The sequence below is a fragment of the Catharus ustulatus genome, chromosome 11 (assembly GCF_009819885.2).
Source record: "Catharus ustulatus isolate bCatUst1 chromosome 11, bCatUst1.pri.v2, whole genome shotgun sequence".
Lineage (NCBI taxonomy): Eukaryota > Metazoa > Chordata > Aves > Passeriformes > Turdidae > Catharus > Catharus ustulatus.
In genome coordinates, this window is record NC_046231.1 from 13,491,639 (window position 1) to 13,512,448 (window position 20,810).

The window sequence follows — 20,810 nt, forward strand, 5'->3', positions numbered from 1 at the left end:
CTGATTCTTGCTAAAGAACTCTTTTTAAAGAATTTTTTTTTAATAAGCGAACACACTCCAAACCACTGCTACTGCATTTATAAGAGCAACTTAGGCATTTGTCTTACATTTAAAAAATAAATACAGAGGCAGCATTCAAGATCCTGCTGCTGCTTTCATCTTCTGCATGATGATGTTTTTAAAAACTCTGGGCTTTCATGGTTCCCTTGCTAATTTTTACAAACATTCTCACATAGCCAAGAGCAGGACTAAACAGCCTCAGTTTTCAGCCCCACTCACCTCCTTTCTCTGGGGATTTTCTTGTCTACTCCCTCTTAAACCTGCAGGCTGATAAACCATCCACTCAGTGTATGAGGATGGAAAGCACTTCTCCAGCAGTCAAAGTACAAAAGAACAGGGAACTCAAGACTGCCAGTGCTGACAACTACAAAACTCAGTGGAGAAATGCTGCCAGGTGCAGGCAGGATAGAGAAAAACACATTACGAGTATTTTGAAGTGAGGTGGGCTTGTAAGAAATCTGACAGAGTTCATTAAAGAAACAGGATTTTCAAGTTGACTCTGGGCTTATAAAATACAATAGCAAAAATTCCCTTAGAAATAAAATGGAATCTTGTGGCTGTGGATATACTAGCTAACCTAATGGTAAGACATATATGGTAAAATTTCTTTTTCTTGTGAAGCGTCAGCAATTCCATTTAGAAAGTCAAAGAATTTGTCATGTTTCACTGTTTCCTTGTTTGCTGTCTCACCTGCCTCTCACTGACACGAAGAGGACCAAACACCATACACTGGATTAGCTTAGCAACCAGCATCAGAAAACAGCACGCAGTGTTCACCAGCACCTGGAAAGAAATAAAGCAGTCAGCAACAAATACTTTCGCCCTATTTAGAAGAAGGAAGAGAAGGGGAATGAATGAGTCTAACAAAACCTGCCATTGTTCACAGAACAGTATCAGTTGCCTCTTTTTTTGGTGAAATTTAAAGCCTGGCCTTTTCCAAGACACATGAAGTAGCTGATAAGTCACTTAGCTTTACTCTTTTTCTAGAAATACTAACACAGTCAGTTTGATACAACAATAAAGCCAACAAAGTGCTCTACCTCTTCACAATAAATTACTTCATACAGATTAAGAAATTTCATAAAAGAACATGGGGACAAAACTTAGAGATCACCAAGATGCTCATTTTGTTCAACATATGGCAGATGAGAAAAATCCAGTTTGAATCTGTTGTTACAGTAAGAGGATTCAGAGGTTGCCTCAAAAAATGCTGAATAGCACACACCCCTTCAGTAACAACTGCTTGAGGCTTTCTTGATAAACTTCTTTACAGCAAAGTAGCAAGAAGCAGAACACATGGGCCTGGGAAAACGGCTATCTCACATTTGGCAAAGGCACCTGTAATTAACTTTTGACCTAAGCAGGACGCTAAAAAGGCTAAAAGGTGGATGATTAAGCCTTGCCCTGTCATTTTCAAAGGACATACAATAAACTTTTCCAGGGATCTTAAGGCCCCAAGACCAGGTTTCAATACAAGGAATGTGTTTGGTATATTAAAAATCAGCAACACAGTCAAGCAAGTAAGTATGTTGTGAAGCAGATGTCCAACTACTGCCACCTTTGAGTGACAGACACATGAAAAGTTCAACAGCAACAACTCGGCAAGGTTTCCAATATCTTGAGCCTTTATTTCAACTACAAATCAGTAAGCCAAAATTCATAAACCATTACGAGATCTGGGTTTAAAAAGATAAAGAAAATTTTTGTTTGTTTGTTTGTTTTGCTTAAATGGTGAGGATGTTTCCTTTTACCTACAAGATTTTCAGTGTTGTTTAAAAAATAAACAAATAAAGGCAGGCAAGGCTTGGGCTCGAATACCTGACAGCCCCTCATTCAGATTTCTAGCACAGCAGGCGAAGCTGAAGCCCAGCAAGCGCCGGCAAACGCTCCCAACAGCTTCTCCCAAACCCCCGGGCAGGACAAGCGGGGCCGCCCGGGGAGAGCAGCACAAGCCGCGGGCTGAACTCTCGGGGCGCTCGGCTCTGCCTCTGCCCCACCGCCCCGGCCAGGCAGGAAGGGAAGCGGCTGCGGAAGCGGCGCGGGCAGGGGAAACCCAGCCGAATCCCCTCTCGATTCCGCGAGCAGTTTTCAAACAACAATAACGACCCAGCCCCCGGAGCCGCCCGCCTCCCCCCGGCCGCGGGGAGGTGCCGGCAGAGGCCGACGCCGATGCCAGCCCCGCAGGCCGCGGGCCCGCAGGCCCCGCCGCCGCCCCGGGCTCACCCAGACGCAGAGGCTGTCCGAGAGCAGGTAGTAGGCGACGTCCAGGGCCCGTGGGCCGGCGCAGCGCTGAGGCTCGGCCGGCTCGCTGCCCGCCGCCCCGCCGGGCGCCTGGCTGAGAGCGCGGTAGGCGCTGAGGCCGGCGCCCAGCAGCGCCAGGGCGCTGAGCGCCGTGTAGGTGCGGAGGCTGGGCCAGGGGAAGCGCTCCAGGAACAGCAGCGGCATCGCGGAGCCCTCGCCACCGCCTGGCCCGCCGCACTCCCCCGGCTAAACGCCCGCCCCGCCGCCCCTCCCCGGGGCCGGGCGAAACCGCCCGCGCTTGAGAAAGCAAAGAGACCGGGCCCGAACCCCCCGCCCCGGCTCCGGGCGCCGCGTCCGCCCGTCACCCCGCGCGCTGAGTCACGGCCGGGGCGGCGCTTGCACCGGCCCGGCCCTGCCCCGCACCCCGCGCGCCCGGGACAGCGGCCGCGCCGCCGGAGCCGCGCGGGGGGAGCAGAGCGGCCTGCGGGAGTCCCCAGACCTACGGGCTGCGTGGCAGAGGAGAGCGCGTACAGACTGCTGGAGCGCTCTTCCACAGGAGCCTGGAACAAGAATTAGTCTCACAAACTACCGTGTGGCAAGGTGAGAGGTGCTCTGAAGTGCCAGGGCTCAAAAGCTGCACTCTGATCCTTGTTCTTGCAGCTCCAAGACTTCCAAATTTCCACCTGCCCGTCCTTACTTCCACAGGCAGGAAAGGGTTCTGTTTTCCACTTCCCTGCTAGCTTCATTTCCCCCAGCTGGCAGCTAAGAAACCATACATTCTACTCACCATCTGTCTGGCCCTTCTATCCATAGGACCAAAGTGAACAGCCCTTGCACTACCTTTCCCAGCATTTGCAGTACATTTGCCACACTGCACAGATTCAATTTGACCAAAGCACCAAGCTGTCAGGATTGTTCTGTACATTGCTTACCAGTGCAGATGGCAGCAGAGCCAAGCACTTTGGCAAGATTCAGTTCTCTTGGCAGCAGAGAATTCTGCCTTCATAAAAGAGGACAGTGCACAAGCAACAGTGCATCTTCTGATCAGAGGCAGAACTTGGAAACAAATCTTTTAAAGACTCATTAAGTAAAACTATGGGAGACTAAAAGCACTGGGAAGTGTCACATCCAACCGGACTTTATGTTTAGCAGGCATGTAAAAACACCAGATTTAGAAAGATTGATATTTACTGCCTACAAGAGACTGAAATGTTGAGAAAAAGCAAAAGTGTGGCTATCCCTTGCAGGATGAGATGGCACAGGACAGCATAACATGGAACCACTTGCATGTGGTATTGGCTAAGCATGATCATAATTCTGTCCCATAGCTAAGGAAAAATATACAAAATAAACTTTACTTTCCCTATTTTGACTGTATCTCAGAGCCGTTCAACAGCATTTTTGGGGTTGTTACTGTCTTAAGGTGCATCTCCTCCAAGCCCTGTACAAACAGATCAGTTCTGGTAAAAAAAGGTAAAAGCTGCACTTCCCTTTAAGTACTCATTCTCCCTCAAAAAAGCAGTTCTGGTCTCCAAGTTAATTAAGATTCAAAACGCTATTGAACCCACTTATGCTATTTAATTTCTCCCTGATCCTTGAGATATTCCCTGCTCAGGGATCAGGGATAGAGATTGCAGCATCTGAAAGAGCCTTGAATGGCTTAGCTCCTCCTCATTCCAAGATCATCTGTATCCCTGAAGAAAAGTAATAAAGTTTAAAATATGCACCTAAAAGTAAGAGGCAATAAGAAAAAATAAAACAACTAATAAACAGAAGGGAAAAAAAGTGAAACTCCAAAACTCAACAACAAAAACCAAACCAAACCCAAGACAAACAGAATCTTGACCATATTGTTTAATGTTGTACAAAACAAAAAATTGGTGAGTATTACAATGAAAAGGGATTTAAACACACTGGTAGCCCATTGCCATCTCTCTAGCTAAACAGTTGAGATTCACTTCTCTGTTCATACCATAGAATGCTTCGTTAGTGGCCTTCATGAACAGAATGACTTAAAAAAATCCTTGTGTTACACATAATCGTTTCTCTACAGTTCAAAGCTGTGCTCACAGAGACGGCTTCTTCTACTGGAGTCTTCAGGTATATAGGAATTCAGTTGTAAATAAAGTTGAACCTAAAATTAAAAGGATTATACCAAGTGAGGAATTTCCTTTTTTTTTTTTAAGGGCATTTTTGAATGAATAAGCAAATGTTTTGTTTCTGCTCTGGATAAGTCTCCACCTGACAGGACAAAAGTGCATCTTTTAATAAGACAGATTTACAGTATAGCAGGGAGAATAATTTTTAACAGCCAATCCTACCCTAGCATTGTGTAACTCTCTTAGGGTTGCAGAAGAACTAATTATTAACATTTCATCTACTAAAATAGGTTCATAGATACATAAATCACAGTGAGAGTTACATTCCTCCATCAGCAACTCTTCTGCAGCATTTCTGCTGCCAGGCCAACCTTATGTGTTCTGAGAGGAACATGCAGACATACTGAGGAGAGAATTTTTCCCAACTAAGTTTCATAAATAACTGGAAGCAAGCATCCATCTCAGCTTCCAGATGCCCAGCCTTTGGATGTGTCTGTTGCACCACTGCCCAACCTGCACAACAGTGTTTTGCTGGTACTCAAAAGGAACTACCTGCTGTCTTTAGAGGAGGGGAAGCCAAAAGCTGGGCTAGAGAAAAGAAGTACTCAGCAAGAAACAAGAATGTTATGGGCAACACCAGTGCTAACATTCTGCTAAACATACTTTTTTCATCATAGTAGGTAGGTGACAGAAGTACTTCCTGAGAAAGAGCTGGCAGGCTGCGGGACTCCTGGCATGCCTGAACATTCTCTTAAGAAACCAGTGAGACTAGTGAGCTCTGGAGACAAGCCACAAGCCATTTCCAGGTAACAAAGTCAAAGCATGTATACATTGCAAGAGAAAGGCAAAAATACAGCTGTCCCTATAGCCATTTGTGTATAAAGATGCCACACTTCATTAACTCTACTAGAAAAAAAAACCCAGCACAAAGCTGTGGTAACATGCACACCTAAATCAATGCCTCAAAATCACATCCTGGCTTTAACTCTCCAGCTGTCTCCAGCAGCTACAAGAAGCTGTTCCTCAGTCTGTGCACAGCCTCATCCTCACTGCCTTCCATGTCTTCCTCAGCTACAACTGCAAGGTAGGACTTTGGTGCTAGCCAGTTGTGATCAGTGCTTCCAAATTGTCCATCACAGCTCATCTGAAGCAGAATCTTTGGGATAGATGTCACCTTTTCAAGATGGTTTCTGCAGCACCTTGCCTTGCTCTGGTGTCCCATGGCAAATGTGTTCCCAAGAACCACTATACAAATACAACATACCTGCTCAAAAGTTGAGGAAGGCTGGAAATAATGGGTCCATATCCTGGTGCATTGTCATAGAGCTCAAACAATGGTGCAGCAACCAGCTTGTAATTTTTGGGGACTGCAAACAAAGCTAAAAACAAATACAAGTCGACGAATCAGAAAAAACAGCACACATTCAGCCAAGGTATTGTCTCCTATAGACCTCAAAACAAGTTCACTACATGGAGCACTCAAGCAGGTTTATTCCTTTTCTAGTTAAATGTGGGATTCACATGCTGTACACAGACCGATACACGAATGAAAATTTACTAAGAACTGATGTTCAAAGGATAATCTGCCTTCAAAACAAATACCAGCATTTAACTATGTCAGTGATCAACCACAAATAACTAAGCATATAATCACAGCTTGGTTCTCCTTGTGTGAAAGGCAAGCATTTAAACATTGTTAAAAAACAACCATTTAATGCAAACAAACACTTACCTTTTTCTTGAAGCTGGACCAAAAAAAGCTTTTTGTGTTCTTTTGGCTTTGTAATATGAGCTGGGATATATGGATACTAGAAGAAAAATGGTAAAAAACAGTTGTGCAGAGCTTTGAAAAATATTGTGTAATCTTAAGTGCTACTTTATAAATTATCAAGCCCTGTACAAGCTTTCAATGTCATATATTGTTCCTTCAAATAAAGAAAACCAGTTTCATAAGAAAGTACTTAAGAAAGGAATGCTGTTGCTGTCACAGCTATTGACAGGCTCTAAAGTGGCACCAATGTCATGAGCAGTAAAAAGAACCCAATAAAATAGAAATGCATAAAAACAAACTAAGCAAGGATTTTCAATATTAAAGCACTCAGAAATAGGGTAGTGAGACTAATTTATTCACAGGGCATCTGTTCCATAAGCAGCAGTGCAAGAGTCTCCATTGTGGCTACAAAAGGAATGGTGCATTTGTCTCAGCATAGAACTGGAAGCTACTACATCCAGTGGTTTCCCATCCATCAGGACAGGTGTGAGAAGGGAGACAGGAGTTTCCATTAAAAATAAGACTGTAGTTCCTCTTCAGTCACATAAAGATGAAATAGGCAAAACCCAGAAGAACTAATTGCTCATGGAGAGGTACTCAAGAAGCCCATCTGGAATGTTGAAGCCTTTTAGAAGTACAAACAGAATTTGACCAAAGAAGATGGAAGTCCATGGGAGTACTCACCTGTGGAGGTTCAAAGTTTGGTCTCCACCAATTGCCAATGCAGTCATCAATCACCCAGTCTTGCTGAACACCATCCTGACGACCCAGTATCTATCAAAAACCCAGTACTAATCAGACCTCAAACTACCTCAAGCAAATTGCTTTAGTAAACACATACTGGAACCACGAAAACTTGCTGTAATATGTGTCTGATGTAGCTCATAACTGCTCTGAGACAGCTTCCAATAGAATTGTAGAGTATTTTTGTATAAAGTGAGTTTTTTTGTAAAAGCCTCACCTGATAGGACAAGGGCACTCTACAAAGCTTTTCAAAATCTATGCTGTACTCAGTTGTTCTGAGTCCTATCAGACCAATGGGAAGATTAAATACATTGTTAGATTATCTAGCAGAATTAATTTAGCTACTTGGAGAAAATGGTGCATTGGGAGGACTATCTCAAAGACAAGTCCCCATTAATTGTCCTCCACAACAAATTTTATTGCTCATCTCTACACTCACTTGCCTGAAGCCAGTCAGAAAGCAAAGCTGCAAATGAACACAGGACTTGAGCAGCAGGTAGGAGTCAGCCACACTCATGATGCAGACAAATGAAAACTTGACTGCTTTATTTGTTAACTACCTGAGAACATCACAAAAGCAACAAAACAACAACAGTGGTAAGAACACTACTCTAATGCTTTAGCTTATTCTGGTAATTCTAAAATAATGCAACAATGCAATTCTGCTATAGCAACATAAAGAAAGAAAACAGACCTCTGTCATTAAGCGTTTGAGCCCTTCTACCTCATCTTCTCCTGGATTCAGTTCACCACCAGGTCTGTTAAAACAATCAATGATGAAAGCTAAAGTTATTCTATTGCATTTACAACGCAATTCATAGGCAAGTTCTAGTATGCTTCCAGATAAGGAGTTACAAATTCACTTGTGGCTCTTAAGTCAAAAGCTCCAGAGCTAGCTTTGCTTAATTTGAAGACAGCAGCAGTTTTCACCAAAACTGAAACTAAAATGGCTATTTATGTCCCTTAAAAAATAACCATTGCATAAAATACCTCCAGTTCAGCAGGACAAAGCATAATAATACACGTGACAGTAACTGGGACCCTTTTAGGGTGAAGTTTTAACAATAATAACCAGAAGCTGTAAATACTGCCTGTATTTGTTTTTATCACAAAACCAGCACTCACTGAAACACACAGGAAGTAGAAAATAAAACTCGTGGGAAAATGATACAGGATTACAGTAATTTCACGAATACAAGCCGCACCAATTTGACTAAGATTTTGCTCCTAAACCGGAAATGCGGCTAATAATCAGGAGCGGCTAATACAACCTCAGAAGTGCCTGCCAGAGTGCTGAGCCGAGCAGCTGCAAAGTCGGCATTTTGCGATTGTTACAAATCGCTACTCTGTTGCACTGCGGGTGGAGCCTGGCTCCCTGTAGGCAGCACGGGGGGCGGGGAGAGAGGCGGGAGAGCTCTCTTTCCTCCTCTGCCACAGCCCAGGGGAGAGACGGAGGGGGCCCGGCGCCGCCATTGCCGCAGCCCGGGGAGGGGGGGAAGCCCGCGCCGCCATTGCCGTGGCCCGGGGAGCGGGGGGAAGCGCGCGCCGCCATTGCTGTGGCCCGGGGAGCCGACGGGAGCCCCGCGCAGCCATTGCTGTGGCTCGGGGAGCCGACGGGGTGCTTTGTCCCCGCCCGCCGCCGCCGCGGCAGGAGCGGGGAAACTCCGTCCCTGCCCGCCGCCGGCGCCACGGGCGCGGGAAAGCTCCCTCCCCGCCCGCCGCCGCTGCCGTAGGAGCGGGGGAAGCTCCGTCCCTGCCTGCCACCGCGGGGCAGCGCCGACCCGGGGTGACCGAGCCCAGAGGCAGCGGCGGCCGGCCCCGAGCGGCAGCACCGGGCTGGGCCACCTGGCCCCGTCAGCGGCCCCTAGCGGGCCGAGCCTGCACAGCCTTAGCTCAGCCAGTAAACCCCGCCCTGCCGTGGCTCTGTTACTAATTGCACGCGGGTCCTCGCTGCGAACGACAAAGCGGCTTATATTCGGGTGCGGCTTATCTATGGACAAAAACCAAAATATTTGCCAACACCCAGAGATGCGGCTTATAATCAGTGCGGCTTGTATTCGTGAATTTACTGTACTCATTTTCATCATTACAGCATTTTGCACATCATTTACAGTCTTGCCTAGTTTGTCCACAACAATCCTTCAAATCAAGATGGCAAAAACTAATCTAGATGTAAAATTATACTTAACACACACACAAAATTGAGAACAATATAAAATGTTAGAAGAACAAGAACATGAGCGTGGTAATATGAGACAAGTCAAGGCCATCTAATTTAAAAAATAAAATCACCACCATCACTACAACCATGTTCAAACACTAAAACTTCACTCTGGCTGTGATAATTATGAGATGAACTGAAGCAATTTTCTCAAATTTAGATGCCTACCTTTCTCGCTATCCCAGCTCAGCCATTAGCTTGTAAACAGGTATCATTCTGCATTTACAGGGAGTTAGTTTTTCACCTCCACTTACCCATTTTTATAGGCATAGTGTAAGCCACTGAAGCATTACAGCTTTCACAATGCAGGTACAACACACCAACTGCTGACACTGAGTTTTAAACAAGATTTTACTGTAGTGATGCACTGTAACTAAGATTCCCAGTCAGTTCCAAACTTAATCATCCCCCTCACCAGCACAGTCAAACACACTTTAGATTAAAACTCCATCATTCAAAAAATACTTTCCAGGCTAAGTCTTTACAAGCAATGAATCCCATTCAAAACACTGAGCAGTTGGCCACAGTTTAACTTCTGTCCCACATGTTCAGTGGTCTGTGACAATAAACTAAAGTCACACTTAAGAAACAGACACTTACAGCTTGAAAAAAGTTGTACCCAGCTGCAGTAACAGCACGTGGGGCAGCCTGTGCTCATGCACAATCAGAACTCCTTCCACTGTTCGCCTCATGCCAATCTTGTCAAACTCTTCTCTCATGCGCTGAAACCGAGCTGCCACGGAACTGTCCTTCTCATACAGAGGCTCCTTTGTGCCAAACGTGTAATTTGTCAGAGGATACCTGCAAGGGGGAGAAAAAATGTTACTGCATAACCTAACTTTAAATCACCATGACACAGCATCTAGCCTGAGGCCGACCCTTCATTGCTTGATGGGTAAGTCATAGTGTAGGGGCTAAAATCTTTGTTGGTGGCTTATGAGGCCCCTGTCCCAGGGAGATCTGCACTATGGAACACACAAGCACAGACAGTCCTGTTGAGCTGCACTCTAGCCTGGTGCAGGCTCAAAAGAAAGAAAAGAAGCACAGAACCAACTGTCATTCAACAGCCACCCTCTTTGATCTCCACGCTGCAGGGAAAAGGCAGATGAAGCTCTGAAAGGAGCTGGAAAAGAGACTGGAGGAAAAACTCTGCTGGGAAGGAAGGAAGGGAGCTGCACAGGACTGCAGGGTTTTTTTCCCGCAGATGTAATGAGAGCCTGAGAACTAAACTGTTAGAAGTGGTTTTGTTTTGAAGTGGGAAATCAGACATGTGGATCACAGAAGAGGAGAAATGCTGAGTTTCTGAGTACAGGGTTGGGAGCCTGGGGTAAGAGTGGGAGCAGATCTCTGTTGGGCTGGTGCTGGGGCCCTGCACTCTTGTGACAGTGCAGCAGAAACTCAGCGATTTCTCCAGGTAAGAGGAACTGAAAACAGAAAAGAAAGGAAAGGTTAGGCAAGAAATGGGTCAGTCCAAGACAGCACAGAGGGCAACAGGGGAGTGTTAGGGTACAATTAAATCTATGTAACAGAGAGGTCTGATGGCAGGAGACCTGGAGGAAAGACAGAATCAGCCAGCTAAGTCAAAAGGGAGAAGAAAATAGTTCTGGGCAGAGCGGTGATGAGTTATTACCATGGTTTTACTGACTTAGGGCACACAGCAGCTGAATTAACAGAATGACTGATCTTAGGTTTTCCTTGAGATGCTTCTTGGCATGGATTCTTTTCCCAAACGTGTCAAACTTTAGTAGCATACACTCTTCCCTCCTCAAATTCCAGCCCCCCTCCTCCTCCAATTTTCCTCATGTTTTACAGTGGTTAAAAAAACAAGCCAGTTGCCATTGTGAGAGCGCTTTCTCATGCAAACAAGTGAGCCAAACCACAGATTCATTTACTAACAAGCTCCCCCACTTTCACTTATAGTTTAAAGCCATCTACATTTCTTTTTCCATTTGTTTCCAGTTTTAGATACACAAATGGCTTTAATAATAACCTATTATGCTAACCCATACTATACTAATGTAGGTGCATTAGTTTATACATCAAAACTCTCAGCCTCGACTTTTAAAAAATGCTGCTGCTAACACAGCTTCATGACAAGTCTTTGCTTTAGAAACCCAAGAGAAATATTCCAATTCCTGAAGTTCATATTTGAATTTTCACACGACTCTCTGAATAAACTCAGCTACATCAAAAAACCCACAAAAGTGTCAGTGATTAATAGCTAAAATTTAATATTTTAAATGCAGCTAACACTTGATGATTTTTATAACTTGACAGATGCACATAGCAAAGAACACATCCTAAATCCACCAGAATTTACTGGAAGAAGCAAAAATATATGATTTCTCATAAAAAATACACGACTAGTTATTAGTAAGAAGTTTGTATCTATAACGATTTTCTGTGGTAGCAAACACTCTGAATTTTAACTTCAACACCTTACCAGACAATCTACAAACACCAGGCACATCCAGCCACATCCTACTGACTGCCCAGCTCAGCCCAAATCCCAGCGAGGCCAAGAATAAACCCTGTCTCCTTCTCTGCCGCCTTTCTGGATGCCTATGAGAGCGCGAAAACCTCTGTGATGCTCCACACACCTAAACCTTTCCTGTGTTACTTGGGGTTCACACCTCCCGAGCCAGACGCTGTTTCTAAGCACTAAAGCCTTTACACCAAACACTCCACACTCCCCCGAAGGCCAGCATGCCCTCAGTACCCTCAGCGCGGCTCAGCAGCCCCCGTGAACAGGGCGGGTCCCCAGCGGCACTCGGGCTCTGCCGCCGCTGTGCCCCCAGCCCTCCGAAGGGCCGGAACCCTCCGGACCTGGCAGGACGGGCACTGAGGGGAAAGCCCGCCGAGCCCGCTGAGGGAGCGGGGACGAGCTCGCCAGCGGGGCGGGACGGGAGGGGCAGAGCCGGGCAGGCCCGAGGCGGCGCTCACAGGTTGATGGTCCTTTCCAGCGTGAGCGGCTTCGTCTGCTGGATGTACTTGTTCCCGAACTGGTTCACCCCGCGGGGCCAGCCGGTCTGCGAGCGGTTGGGCGGCACCACGGACATGGCGAGAAGCGGCGGGAACAGGCGGCGGGAGCGGTCAATCAGTCCTGGGCGGCGGGAGCGGCGTCCGCCATTAACGCCCGCCCAGCCCTCAGCGCCGCGCGCCGCCTGCCGGGACCCGCCGCGCTCCGCCCCCGTCTCTCTCGCTCATTGGCCAGCGGCTTCCCTTCCCGCCGCCGCGCGATCCGATTGGCCACGGCGGGCGAAGCGCGGGGACCGCAGGGAGTTGTAGTCCGGCCGGACGGTACCATGGCCACCAAGCGTCACGGAGCGGCAGCGCCGGCGGCGGCCAAGCGCGGGAGGCGCGAGGCGCACGCAGAGCTCTGCGCGGCGCTCGGGGACGCGGCGCTGCGGGAGCGCGCGGGGGCGGCCTGGGCCCGCGGGGAGCGGCTCCGGCACGGTACGGCCCGGCCGGGCCCGCGGGGAGCGGCTCCGGCACGGTACGGCCCGGCCGGGCCCGCGGGGAGCGGCTCCGGCACGGTACGGTGTGACCCGGCTCCCCGCCCCTCACCGACGGCCTTTCCCTTGCAGAAGCGGTGGTGCTGGAGCCGGCCCCGTTCCGGCACGGTGTCATTCCCGGTTTTCTGGCGGGCCCAGCTTTCGCGGAGGCGCTGCGGGATGAGCTGCTGGGGCTCGGCTTCCGCGGGCGGCGCAACGACCTCCTCTCGCTGCGGCAGGTGGGCCCAGGGCCGAGTTGAGCCGGGCCGGGCCGAGCTGGGCCGAGCCGAGCCACCCTAACCCCCGTCCCTTCTTCTCTTCCATGGGCCGCCGCAGTCCGAGGAGCTGGGGGCAAGCGCGGAGCCCCACATCGCCGCCCTGAGGTAAAGCTCGGGCTTTGCCCGCTCGGCCGTGGGGAAGAGCCGTGGTGGCTCCACAGGGAAGCTGATTGCGGGGTGGGCCCGCGGCATCGCCGCCTTCTGCCCCGTACTGAGGCCAAAAACCGGCCCTGGAGCGCTGAATCTGCTGTGTGCTTGTCATGGGCACTGAAATCTGTTCAGCTTTCATCCGTACTCAGCTCTCCTGCATCTGTCACCTCTGAAGCCCTTCCCGGTGCACCTTCCGACTGGTTGCATGCTTGCTGCTGGTTATCGCCAGCAGTGCTGAGAGCACTGGGCTGTTTTCCTGGCCAGCACCTGTGTGGTTCTTCAGGAACACACAGTCACTCAGCAACAGTACCTGTAATGGTTTAAATAGTTAGCAGGGAGACAAGAAATTAGTTTAGTCTATGATGATACGTTTTATAACACAGGAGGACAGTTACTGTGTTCTTATCTTCTCAGGCATGCTCTGTGTGAAGAATTCCGAGTGTGGCTTTCTGCTGTGACCCAGATAGAGCTGGAGCCAACTATTGACATATCCTGTGCTAAATATGAATATACTGGTCAGTCTATAACTCATCCTTTCTTTAAAGCTTCTGTGCATGTGTAGGAAACAAAATGTTTGTAGAACACCTAATTTTATTCCAGTTCTAGAGGGTCCCAGAGGCTGTCATCAGCAAAACAGTGTCTGAAAATGAAGTACAAATTATGAAAAAACTGTTGCTTGTGTATAATTGCCTGTACCTTCAGAGTGTCCAGTCTGTTGGTTGCAGTGCAGTCCCACAGAAGTGAATCTTGCAGATCTCAGGCTGGTGATGCTGATGAGTGAAAATGCAGTTCTTGGAAAGAACGTGTTTTTTCTTGTCATATCCTTGGGGGGACAAAGCTGGGAAGCAGTTGTTGGACTGAGTCATGCATATGGGAAAGATGCTACAGCAGCAAAACGTGTGTAATTGCAGATGTCTTGCTGTGCCACGATGATGAACTGGAAGGTCGGAGAATCGCTTTCATCCTGTACCTCGTCCCACCCTGGGAGAAAAGTGATGGGGGAACGTTGGATCTGTACAGCACAGACGGTAAAAGCTCCAAGCTCAGGCTCAGGTGGATGAAAAAGATGAAACTTATGTGCCCCTTGCAGCAACTCACCTCAGACAGTAGAAGGGAGATACAGAGTTTCTCCTTCATTCAGAGAAGCTGATGTATGAGTAAAATGTGCCCCTTAGGGATGGGCTGTAGTAGGCTTTGCAGACAGTGCTAGCAGGCCACAGCAGTCAAACTTTTGGAAGGGTCAAGAGTAGAGGCAAGATGGAAGTGATGCCAGAAAAATTTTCTTGGAACTCCAGACTGATGACAACTTCCCAGCAGTATAACCACAGAATGGTTTGGGTTGAAAGGGAACTTAAAACTCCTCTCGTTCCAGCCCACCTGCTGTAAGTGAGACCAGGTTGCTGCAAACCCCATTGAGCATTTCTAGGATGGGGATCCACAGTTTCTCTGGGCAGCCTGTGCCAGTGCCTCACTGCTCGTAGTAAAGAATTCCTTTCTAATAGCTAACCTAAACCCACCCTTTGTTTGAAGCCATTCTCCCTTGTTCTGTTATTCCATGCCCTAGTCTGTCCCAAGTCCTTCTATAGCACTCTTGGTAGCTCCTTTTGGTGCTGGAAGAGGCTTTAGGTTGCCCCAGAACCTTCTCTTCTCCAGGCTGAACGGCCCCAACTCTCTTCCTGTCTCCATGCAGAGGTTCATTGATTCCTCACCAAGCCCTTGCTCTGAGCTCCATCCCTTACACCCAGGTGTCCCTCCAGTCAGAGTCATGAAGTCAGAGAAAAGTCCCAGTTCATATCTTAACCAGGGTATGTTTTCTTCCTCAGAACACTTTCAGCCACAGCAAATCACCAAGTCATTAGTGCCTTCATGGAACACACTGGTTTTCTTTGAAGTGTCTCCAGTCTCTTTCCACCAGGCAAGGAACTGTGTATTGTTAATTTTTTATTCCTCATTGTTGTGGTTATTCATTCTGTGTGTTATTAAATCCCGATGGGAAGGGAGAAGAATTGTGGATAGAGTGGATGCTCATGTTAATCACTGTGTGCTAAAGAGAGGGCTTCAAGGACTTTAAGGTGGACAAGAACCAACAAAGCCAACTTTAAACCATCAATCTAGCTGCATGATCCTGGGAAAGAAAAATTTCCATTTCTATTTTGTGTTACTATCCTGGCAAGCCACTGTTGTGAATTTGGCTCTCACTTGTTCCTGTTTGTTGGCTTCTTTTAAACCAGCTCACATTTTTGATGTAGTGGTCATGACTTTGCACCAGAAGAGCTCCTCAAGCCATCCCTCACTTTGCCAACAGTGCAAGGACACTGTGCAGATCTGGCTGTACCCCCTCAGTGACACAGACATGGTGCAGTGCCCTGCAGCAGAAATGCTGATACAGTTAAAGAGTGCTCTGAGACACTTGTCAGGAGAATGCCTGGGAACAAGATGAGTAATTCAGGGATCTGTGTGACACAAACACCTGACTGAAATCTGACACTCTTGCATACCTGAGAGTACCAGGGACTGTATCAAAGAGGGCCAGAGAACAGAAAGCTAGAGAGGAAGATGATCAGTGATATAGATTGGGCATGTCCTGACCTAGGCCACTTAGGGGGTTATTTTTGTGTCATTCATGTCCTACAGTTGTTGATTAGCAGCAGCATCTACTTGGTCACTGCCCTGGTTGTTTTCAGGTAGTGATTTAGTTTTGTTTTAAAAATTCATAACTCAAAAATCCATTCTCTCTCTCAGAAGAAGAGAGAGAATGGATTCTCTGTGAACTTGGAGTAAAAGACTGAAATTCTGGAAACCTGCAATGGACTTCAGGACAATAGGCCTCTGTCTGATAATGTGTCCTGGTCTAGCCCTGTGTGACATTTCAGTGTGTGCAGTGGGTACCTGTTAGAGCTGGTTGCTGTAAGCAGTGCTGTGCTGCTGCCTTTTCTGCAGGTGTCAGAAGTTCTGTCGCAGAAGTGCCGCCTGTCAGTGAGTGGTTGGTTCCACGGCCCCTCTGTGGCCAGACCTGCACGGCACATTGAAGCCCCCTTGGCCAGGAGCCCACACATCCCCTATGATGTGAGTAACAAGCCTATATCTGCATTTCTGTCTCTGTCTTGTTCCTGTCATACCTGTTAGGGAATGCATCAATGCACTGGGGATGCTTTAATCTTTATCCCATTGTCCTTTTTGTTTCCTGTCCATATTTGTATCCAGTTTCTTTCTTATGCATCTTTGTATGTTTTGCATACCTACAGTAGTTCAGAAAATGTGGTGAATACCTGTGGTGCAATGGACTATGTTTGTGTGTAGGAATCTAGCCCTGTGGCCAGCTTGATAAGGGCAATTGGGGAACCTTCTTCACTTTTGAAAATTCAATCTTCTAATCCATTTTCCTTCCAGCATGAAATATTGTATGAGTGGATCAATCCAGTTTATTTGGATGTGGACTCCCAAGCTCAAATCCAGGAGGAATTTGAAGAGCGATCAGAAATTCTCCTGAAAGACTTTCTTAAGGTGAGCCCAGGTTCAATTTGAAGTGATCTGCCTGAACTTGTCAGAGGGCTGGCAGATACCACGTGGCACAAAGGCTGGGAAAGGGCTTGCTTGCACATCTGTTAAAACAAAACACCTGAGTTTCACACCTAAAGGGGAATGGACCAGGTGACCTCCAGAGGCTCTTCCCAACCTCAAACCACTCTGATTCTGAGGAATGATCCCCTCTGACTGCCTGTACACTGCTGCATGGGGACTCAGCAAAAATAAAACATTTGCCTTCAACCTTCTTTTCCTGAGAGCTAAATATTAACATTTCTGCATCTCTTTCTCCTAGAAAGAGAAATACCAACTACTGTGTGAAGCACTGGAGAGCAAAGAGATCCAGTGGAGTAGTCGTGGGCCAGCCAATAAAAGGTGGGAATGACAGCGCACTGCACCTGGTGATCAGGCTGAGCAGGAGCTGCCATGAGGCTGCACTGGTCAATGTTGTCCCTCTGGACATGGTCCTTGTTGGCTCTCCCTCAAGGACATACATCTGTTGTCTTTCAGACTCTATGAGGCAGCAGAGGAAGACAGCCTCCCTGACAGCTTGAAGAAATTCCTGCAGCTGCTGCGCTCTGAGGCCTTATTTTTACTGCTTTCCAACTTCACTGGCCTAAAACTGCACTTCCTTGCTCCCTCTGATGAGGATGAAGATGCTGGGGAGGGACAAGCAGCAGACACCACTGGGCACAGTAGTCCCAAACCTGAGCAGGAAGAGACTGAACAACCAGCTAATGGCGATCTCCATCAGCCACACCAGGCTGAGAACACCCCTGAAGCACAGGACGGTGAGACGCAGAGCGGTGAGTAGAGCAGCAGCAGTGTGAAAGGATTCAAACAAAATTCACAGTGATTTTCATGGAACTGGTGTTTCACCTTGTACTGTAACCAGCACAAGGCACCAGCTTAAACATGTGACTTGGAGTATGTTAGATTGATTATCTGAAATCAGTCACCATTGCAAAAGAATTTGGAGTAAATCAATGACTAACTTGAAGATACCATTTTGAACAGACCTAAGTTTTAAGGGTGGGACTTTTGGCGGGGCTGTTAATCTTTTGTCAATAGTTACTTGGTTTCTAAATCCACATACCCCCACTTCATATAAAGCATATTCTTGTATGAGATAATAAATCCAAAAGAGAAAGGTGAGCAGATCAGAATTAGAAGTAAAATAATTTTAGAATTAGAAAATTGATATCTAAAACTAGGATTCAGCCTTTCAGAAAACACTTGCCAGCCTAAACAACCACTTAGTTGTCAGCAGTGACAACTGTCAAAGATTAGATTAATTTTGGATTTTGATTGGTAATGTTTACTTGAAACAGCAACTCTGAAGTTTAAGGGTAGAATTTTTGAAAGTGCTCATCCTGCACTAAGTCAGGCAAGTTAGTGGACACTGGAATAAAAGGTAATAAAAAGACAAGTCCTACTGAAAAAATCCCACCAGAACACTTACCGGGCAGGAAGGCTGGAGCAAATCTTGGTCCCACTCCTACACACTGTTTGAAGTACTTAACCTAGAGTCACCTGTAGGAAAGATATTGACATGTGATCTGTGGTTTTACCCTTTTTGTACTGGGGCCAGCAGACAATTTTACAGTGGTGTGAGATCACTGAACTCCTCACATGTTTTGAGCTGATGTGGCTTCATGGCTCTCACTGGTGTTTGTGCCTTTCCTAGGGTCAGGCACCCCTGTGTGTGCAGGGGAGCTGCGACGCTGGACCCACGGGCACTACACTCTTGTCCATGACTCTCAAGCCACAGAATTTGCTCTTGACCTGCTCTTCTTCTGTGGCTGTGAAGGTAAGTAGATGAGATAGAGATGTCAGACTCTCCTTTTACGAGGTTTGCATAAAGGAATGACTTCTGAATTCTCAGCAGTGCGAAAACAGCCAAAATTTCCCTGCTTTTTTCTACATAGAAAGTATCTGTAGACTTTGTCGAAGTCCTCACTTCGCATAAACCCTGGTTTCAGTAGTCCTCGTGCAAAAGTTTGGGATTGTGGCCTTGGAATCATCTCTGGCCTTTCCCACTTCACCAGGAGGTGGCGCTTGGACAGAGGGAAAGGCTGAGTCTCCCAGACCGTTCCTCTCCTAAGCAATGGCTCACAGTGGCTCTGGGCACGCTGGAGGATCAGGTGCCCACATTGCCCACCACGAGTATTTCACCCCTGTCCTCATCAGAATTATCACTGCACCTCCAATTCACAAAGCCCAGGGTTTTCGAAAGTTCCTTTAGTCATGTCTAGGTATTTGCTAGTTAGATAGTGGTAAAAAAAAAAATCTAAACACAAGCATTTTAGACCAGATGAGGCCAGAATGTGCAGCTGAAACCATCTGGCACATGTGATTATACCGAAATTCTTGGCGTATCTGCTAGGGCAGAAGTGTTCTACAGATGAGGAGCAGTGCACCAAACAACTTTAAATAGTCCATCTACCATAAAAAACAAATCCAGTACATTTGCTTCAAGTTGTTTCTTAACTGAAGAAAACAAATAGAATGATAAATACTTACCCTATATCCAGTAACTGTGGTGAAAAAATGGCATCTCCTGGAAGGCTGCATGGAGCTGCACAACTCTGAGATTTCTAAGAATTTTTCTTTTCTATTTTAAGACTGGGATCCTGAATATGGTGGCTTTACTTCCTACATTGCTAAAGGTGAAGATGAAGAGGTAAGAACCTCAGTTGTTAGCTACAAATCAGATAAAACTGTTTAGGGTGGAGAGACATAATTACATTTTGTCATAAGGCCAGCAAAATGCTGAGGGTGCTCAGCAGCACACTGTAGCCTCCTTGCCCCAGTCACTGCTCCTGTGTGAAGCTCTGGCCTCAGCTTCAAGAGGCTGCTGTTCAGCTGAAGCAAGAGACCTGGGCTCTGGGAGTGCCTCATAGCACCTACATCCAGGGCTCTTTGGGAAGGCTGAAGGGCCACAAGGCTGTAGCAGGAATAACCCTTTCAGGGAAATGCTGTTCACTGGGGTCACATTCACCATCAGTACTAGAGACAGTGCTGAGCAGTCATACTAGTAAGAAGCCCTTAAACAATGCTTCAGGTAAAGGGTATTAAAATGAAAATAGTGTCACAGTTCATTTTCTAACACCAGAACTTTGTTCTAACTAACTTTTGAAACTGTTTTGTTTTTTTAAGAATTTTATCAAAATTAGTTTTGTGAAACTGATTTCCTTCCTTTGTCTTTGTGTCCTTTAGCTGTTGACAGTGAATCCAGAGGACAACTGCTTGGCCTTAGTTTATAGAGACAAAGAAACGATGAAGTTTGTGAAATACATCAACCATCGAAGCTTGGCACGCCTGAACAAGCATCCAACCAGAAGAGGATTTTGGGATTTTTCCTTTGTTTATTATGAGTGATGGTGCATTGTAACCACTGTCACAGAGAACAGTGGTGGTGGTGGGCAGGTTCCTACCCAGAAGTTCAGCTCAGACAAACTTCGCTCATGCGACTCCATCACACTGCATAATGTGGGGGCAGGTGGTTTTTTTTACTGCAAAAATGGAAATTGTAACACACTCTCAACTGCTTTTAATGCTCTGGGGATGAGGCTGTCACACAACTGTCAGCTTTCCAGCTGTTCTCATGGGAGCAGCACAGTGGCATCTCTGACCCATCAGGGTGAGAATTACTGTACATTGCCCAAGGTGCTGACCAATTTTATTAAAAAAAAAAAAAAAAGGAAATGGGTCAGTTAAATGCTTCATACACTGGTCAGGCAAGTTCTGTTACAAAATGCCCAGGACATTTTCTGGGGCTTAACTGTGTTCCTAAGACAAAAATAAAGAAGCCGCCCTGGGAACTATGAGGTTTTTCCAGCTGCACAACTCTGTGGAGTTGGGAAGGAAGACAGTGAGGCTGCAAAGGCATTGGGAAGGACTTGGCACCGTAACAAGGAGCAGGACTTTATTATGCTAAGTGCTGTGCAGACAGACCTAGATGCAGCCCTTTTTCCAAAGGATTTACAAGCTGAACAGCCAAGAAGAAACCTGCTCCTGCACACACGGTGGGTGGGTGTGCAGACAGCTCTGAGCTGTAGCCTCAGAACAGGGGCGAGGGACTGGAAGCAAGAATGAGACAACTTCTACTGGCTTGGTGTCCACAGGTAGGAGGGAGGTCACCCAACAACATGGCCTTGTGTCGTTTTAGTTATGGCCTGAGATCTCCTGGGTTTTAACATGGCTTCTGTCACTGGAGATCAGCTC

General features: G+C 47.0%; 3 protein-coding genes across 3 annotated transcripts in view; 1 reads left to right on the top strand and 2 right to left on the bottom strand.

Annotated features, from left to right (window-relative positions):
- The window catches only part of AMFR (autocrine motility factor receptor), a 28,219-nt gene extending 25,589 nt beyond the window's left edge, over positions 1-2,630 (bottom strand). The window contains exons 1-2 of the mRNA XM_033069795.2: positions 2,284-2,630; positions 751-843 (exon numbers count right to left, since the gene is read on the bottom strand). Of these exons, the coding sequence (XP_032925686.1) occupies positions 751-843; positions 2,284-2,505 (315 nt within the window). The 5' untranslated portion in view covers positions 2,506-2,630. The remainder of the gene's footprint in view (positions 1-750; positions 844-2,283) is intronic.
- Positions 2,631-4,140: 1,510 nt separating this feature from the next.
- On the bottom strand, positions 4,141-12,317 carry NUDT21 (nudix hydrolase 21). Its single transcript, XM_042779621.1, has 7 exons — positions 12,080-12,317; positions 9,737-9,937; positions 7,610-7,673; positions 6,856-6,945; positions 6,133-6,208; positions 5,665-5,779; positions 4,141-4,435 (listed from the first exon to the last, which is right to left on the bottom strand). The coding sequence occupies exons 1-7, from the start codon at positions 12,193-12,195 to the stop codon at positions 4,414-4,416; spliced, it is 684 nt and encodes a 227-aa protein (XP_042635555.1). The 5' UTR covers positions 12,196-12,317; the 3' UTR covers positions 4,141-4,413.
- A 109-nt stretch (positions 12,318-12,426) lies between these two features.
- Positions 12,427-20,411, top strand: OGFOD1 (2-oxoglutarate and iron dependent oxygenase domain containing 1). The gene is made up of 13 exons (XM_033069348.2): positions 12,427-12,592; positions 12,724-12,869; positions 12,967-13,013; positions 13,473-13,573; positions 13,970-14,086; positions 14,882-14,973; positions 15,999-16,124; positions 16,449-16,562; positions 16,879-16,958; positions 17,094-17,389; positions 18,271-18,393; positions 19,208-19,266; positions 19,803-20,411. The coding sequence occupies exons 1-13, from the start codon at positions 12,442-12,444 to the stop codon at positions 19,962-19,964; spliced, it is 1,614 nt and encodes a 537-aa protein (XP_032925239.2). The 5' UTR covers positions 12,427-12,441; the 3' UTR covers positions 19,965-20,411.
- The last annotated feature ends 399 nt before the right edge of the window (positions 20,412-20,810 follow it).

What these genes read in the sequence shown, in the direction of transcription:
- NUDT21 (XM_042779621.1), bottom strand. Translation starts at nt 12,195, where the DNA reads ATGTCCGTGGTGCCGCCCAACCGCTCGCAGACCGGCTGGCCCCGCGGG. An exon ending in CAAACTTTGAACCTCCACAG is followed by an intron (nt 6,209 to 6,855) that starts GTGAGTACTCCC and finishes TTTTTCTTCTAG; the next exon opens with TATCCATATATCCCAGCTCA. An exon ending in GGTCCAGCTTCAAGAAAAAG is followed by an intron (nt 5,780 to 6,132) that starts GTAAGTGTTTGT and finishes ATTTGTTTTTAG; the next exon opens with CTTTGTTTGCAGTCCCCAAA.
- OGFOD1 (XM_033069348.2), top strand. Translation starts at nt 12,442, where the DNA reads ATGGCCACCAAGCGTCACGGAGCGGCAGCGCCGGCGGCGGCCAAGCGC. An exon ending in CCCCACATCGCCGCCCTGAG is followed by an intron (nt 13,014 to 13,472) that starts GTAAAGCTCGGG and finishes TTATCTTCTCAG; the next exon opens with GCATGCTCTGTGTGAAGAAT. An exon ending in TGCTAAATATGAATATACTG is followed by an intron (nt 13,574 to 13,969) that starts GTCAGTCTATAA and finishes GTGTAATTGCAG; the next exon opens with ATGTCTTGCTGTGCCACGAT.